This window comes from Trypanosoma cruzi, genomic scaffold (genome assembly GCF_000209065.1).
Source record: "Trypanosoma cruzi strain CL Brener 1047053516415 genomic scaffold, whole genome shotgun sequence".
Classification (NCBI taxonomy): domain Eukaryota; phylum Euglenozoa; class Kinetoplastea; order Trypanosomatida; family Trypanosomatidae; genus Trypanosoma; species Trypanosoma cruzi.
Window position 1 is genome coordinate 9,002 of NW_001849443.1, and position 4,161 is coordinate 13,162.

At 47.0% G+C, this 4,161-nt stretch overlaps 3 protein-coding genes across 3 annotated transcripts, besides 6 other annotated features; all 3 read left to right on the forward strand.

The window, feature by feature from the left end:
- Positions 1–4,161: a sequence feature (heterozygous, non-Esmeraldo-like haplotype).
- On the forward strand, positions 381–992 carry Tc00.1047053507763.10 (hypothetical protein, conserved; the record flags this gene model as incomplete). Its single annotated transcript, XM_798177.1, has 1 exon — positions 381–992. One exon carries the CDS (start codon positions 381–383, stop codon positions 990–992), a length of 612 nt encoding a protein of 203 aa, XP_803270.1.
- Positions 1,057–1,082: a microsatellite.
- Positions 1,459–1,550: a sequence feature (T-rich).
- On the forward strand, positions 1,568–2,128 carry Tc00.1047053507763.20 (uncharacterized protein; the record flags this gene model as incomplete). Its single annotated transcript, XM_798178.1, has 1 exon — positions 1,568–2,128. The coding sequence occupies one exon, from the start codon at positions 1,568–1,570 to the stop codon at positions 2,126–2,128; it is 561 nt and encodes a 186-aa protein (XP_803271.1).
- Positions 2,420–2,442: a microsatellite.
- Positions 2,565–2,606: a sequence feature (T-rich).
- Positions 2,705–3,784, forward strand: Tc00.1047053507763.30 (anion-transporting ATPase-like, putative; the record flags this gene model as incomplete). The annotated part of the gene is made up of 1 exon (XM_798179.1): positions 2,705–3,784. The coding sequence occupies one exon, from the start codon at positions 2,705–2,707 to the stop codon at positions 3,782–3,784; it is 1,080 nt and encodes a 359-aa protein (XP_803272.1).
- Positions 3,920–3,987: a sequence feature (A-rich).

Below are 4,161 nucleotides of genomic sequence, written 5' to 3' on the forward strand. Positions count from 1 at the left end.
GGTTGGGGGGGGGGGGGGTTTGTTTTTTTTGAATTATTGGACAGGAATTGCGTGTGTTGCTTGTCTGCAAAGTATCATTAAAAAGGATGGAGTCGGCAACTGCATTCAAAATGCACCACGCGGAAAAAAAAAAGAAAAAAAAATGAATGTAAAGGGGGGGGGGGGTCAAAACTCGTTCTGGATCCTACCGTTTGTCGAGCACTTTGCAATTTGCCCGTATTTTGTTGTGCGTCTTTTTTTTTTCTTTTGTATTTCTTTGCTCTTTGTAAACGTCTTGCCTACCGGAAAAGACATGCTTCATTAGGTGACAGAGTACACATTTGTGTTAAGACAAATATTTTTTGTACACAAACAAAAACACACATTTAAGCGAACTTGATATGAGACAAGTGGGGGCTGAGGCGGACTTTTTTAGGGCTGTAGCAACAAAGGATTTGACACTCCTGCGGCGTCTTATAGCAGCCAAAAAGGATGTCAATATACGTGGTGAGCGCAATCGCACCCCACTGCATATGTGTGTTTGGGACAACTATGTAGATGGGGCACGCGTCCTGCTGGAAGCAGGCGCCGACATCAACGTGTATGATGATCTGCATGACACACCGTTTCTCCTTGCTGGTGCGGAGGGTCGCGTGGAAATTATGAAGTACATGCTGAAGTATGCCAAACCAGACTTGACGCTGTGCAACCGTTACGGTGGCTCGGCGCTTATTCCAGCATGTGAGCGCGGTCATGTGGAGATGGTAAATTTGTTGATAAAAGCTGGCGTCAATGTGGACCACGTAAACGATTTTGGGTGGACGGGACTGCTGGAAGTGTTGGAACTTGGCGGCGACGATTTGGACCACGTCGAAATCACAAAGGCGTTGATTGCGGCGGGTGTAGATGTGAACCTCGCCGACAGGGAGGGGAGGACGCCACTTTACCTGGCAAAAAAGCACAACCTTAAGCGCATCACGAAACTTCTTGAGGAGGCAGGGGGCCGAGTATGAGAAGGAACTCAACGGCCAACACAAAAACGAAACGATGGGAAGAAAAAAGGTTTATCATGCTCTTTTTTTCTTCTTCTTCTTCTTCTTCTTATTATTATTATTATCCTTTTTGAATGGTAGAGTAAGGCATGGACCGCTTCAGCTTTTTTTTTTTGTGAGAAGGGGTTTTATTTGGGAGCGTGTGCCTTGCGTGTGCGTATACATTTCTGGAGAAGCCATGCGAGTGAGAACACACACACACACGAAAAAAAAAATGTATGTTTTTTGAATGAGCTGTACTTTTCTGTGTTCCTTACTATGGATGCAAATGCTTAGCATCTAGATGCATGTATACTTGTATCTTTGATTATGATAGCGGTATAGGAACTCTGTGTGTGCTGCTAGTAGTGAGTTGTGGTTGCTTTTGTTGTTATTGTGGCCTTTACATTATTTTCTACAACTTTATATGATGTTGTCGCCGTTTGACTTCTTTTTTTTTTTTCCTTTTATTTATTTATTTCTGTTGCCTGCCTTTTTCCTCCTTTTATTTAATTTAGTTTTTTTTTTGTTTTTTTTTTTGCGTCTCTTTTCTTCCCATGAGCGTGGTGCGCCCGGACATTTACGTGGACGTGGAGCTGAGGGGAACGCGGGTGCATCCCCGTGTCATAATTATGCTGGTGGCGGTGCTCCTGGTCGTCATTCTCGTTGTGGTTTTGGTGTATTTTTTGTGCCGTTTTTTTGTAAGGGCGCAGTACAGCCAACAGAAGCGTGTGAACGCCGATTCAACCAACGTGGGGGGCCGGAGGTCATTTCAACTTAACTGCGACGATACGGACATTTGGAAGAGAACCTTTTTTGGGATTGTTTGCGACAACAAAAAGTACGTTCACAATGCGGCGGCGCTGCATGCAGTTTACTGTGTGCCGCTGGACTTGCGGCTCTGCGACCCGCTTTCGAACGACGAACTCTTCATGGACAAGAATTGCTTTTCTAGAGCGTGCGAGCGTCGCCGTATGCTGAATGATGTCTTTGGGACTTTCGTCCATGATGTGAGGAGGAGTTCGAATGCTGAGACGGTGTCTCCCGGGCCAAAATGTCGAGAGGCCTCCGCGACGTTGCAAAGTGGGCCGAAGTCGCAACTTATCAACAAAATTTAATGGATGCTAATGGAATTTTTTTTTTTTCTTGTATGGGGGAAAGGGGGTTTGTTTTAAATTGACGGTGGTAGTTGTGGTGGTGATGTCTGGGCGATGAAGATTTGACCGCTGCGGTTCAGTGAAGTATGAGTGGGTGGGGCGTAAGGATTGGCCGTGAATTTATGAATGACGGAGGTGGCAGCACAACTGGGCTGTTGTTTTCTTTTAAAACTGTGAGAAGATTTCTCACGTTGCCGAGGGTAATTTTTTTTCTTTTTTGGATGACAAGATGTGCACATTTCTTTGCGTTCCTTTTTTTTCTTTTTTTTTTTTTTGGGGGGGGGGGGGGGATGAGTACGTGTGTGTTTTTCCTTGCAGGTGATGCTGGATCGTTCTTGCTTGCACGGGCGCAAAACAACACTGAATTTAACGATCTTTAACACTTATTTGTTGCCACTTTATTTTCCTTTTATGTTTCATTGTTTTTTTTTTTTTTTTTGGTGGATGGGGTCAGGAGGTTTGTTGTTGTTTTTTATTCTGCTCTTTTGGAAGTTGTGAGGCGGTGTCTCTCTGTGTATTTCTGTCTGTGCTCACGCCATGTCACTTGAGCCAACGCTGAGGGACTTGTTGCATTCCAAACTTCAGTGGATCTTTGTTGGTGGTAAAGGCGGAGTTGGCAAAACGACCACTTCTTGCGCCTTGGCAACTCTCTTTGCCTCCACGCCCGTGCACGATGCGGTGACGAATACGACACGCCCACGAAGGGTGCTGCTTATTTCCACGGATCCCGCGCACAATCTTAGCGACGCCTTCAGCCAGAAGTTTGGCAAGACGCCGGTGCCTGTGAATGGCATGGAGGAGACGCTTTTTGCGATGGAAGTGGACCCAACGACATTCACTCACGGAGGATTTGGCGCCATGCTCGGGTTTCCGGGGCACATCGCAACAGACGCGGACGCGCCATCGCCATTTGCGGCGCTTGGCAATATTCTGAAGGAAGCGGCGGGGACGCTGCCTGGAATTGACGAGCTTTCGGTGTTTGCGGAGATTTTGCGTGGCGTTCAGCAGCTTTCATATGACGTGGTGATTTTTGATACCGCGCCAACTGGTCACACGCTGCGTCTCCTTGCTCTGCCCCACACGTTGAACTCTACCATGGAGAAGCTGTTGTCGGTGGAGGGGCTGAACACTTTGATTCAGGCTGCGTCAGCCGTTCTGTCATCTACGACCAACCTTGGCGACATGTCGTCGCTGATGCCTGCTTTTAAGCAGTGGCGGGAGAATGTGCAGGAGGTGCAGCGGCAGTTTACGGATGCTGAAAAGACTGCCTTTATCTGCGTCTGCATCCCTGAGTTTCTTAGCGTGTATGAGACGGAGCGATTGGTCCAGGAGCTGATGAAGTACGACATCAGCTGTGATAGCATCGTGGTCAACCAGCTCGTTCTGAAGCCGTCTAGCGAGCCAGACTGTCGCATGTGTAATGCCCGACAGAAGATACAGTCAAAGTATTTGGCACAAATTGACTCTCTTTATGAGGACTTCCACGTGGTGAAGATGCCACTGCTGAGCGATGAGGTACGTGGGGTCCCTGCGCTCCAGCGATTTGCGCAATTCCTGCTGGAGCCGTACGATGCCGATCGTCACGGGTACATTGACGTCTGCGGAGCTGCATCGTAAGGGAGGAGCACCGAAAGGACGGGAGCAGATGGAAGAAAAATGATGTGGACGCGAAAGAGACAAATATACGAGAAGCATATTTGAGCCGGAGAGGGGAAAATAAAAGAAGTTAAGAACGACTATACACACACACAAAAAAAAAAAGAAAAAAAAGAAAAGAGAAGAAAAGGAGAGAAAAAAAAAAAAACGACAAGAGGAGGAAATTCGATTTGTGTGCTTTTATTACTTTTAAAATTGTCGCCGGTGGCGTATCTCTTTCTTTCTCTTTCTTGGCTTCTGCGTGGAGTCGCTCGCTCCCTTTTTTGAGGGTGAGGGTGATGAGAAGAAACAGCTGCGATGGGAAAAAAATAAGGAGAGGATGGGGATGACCCCAGAAG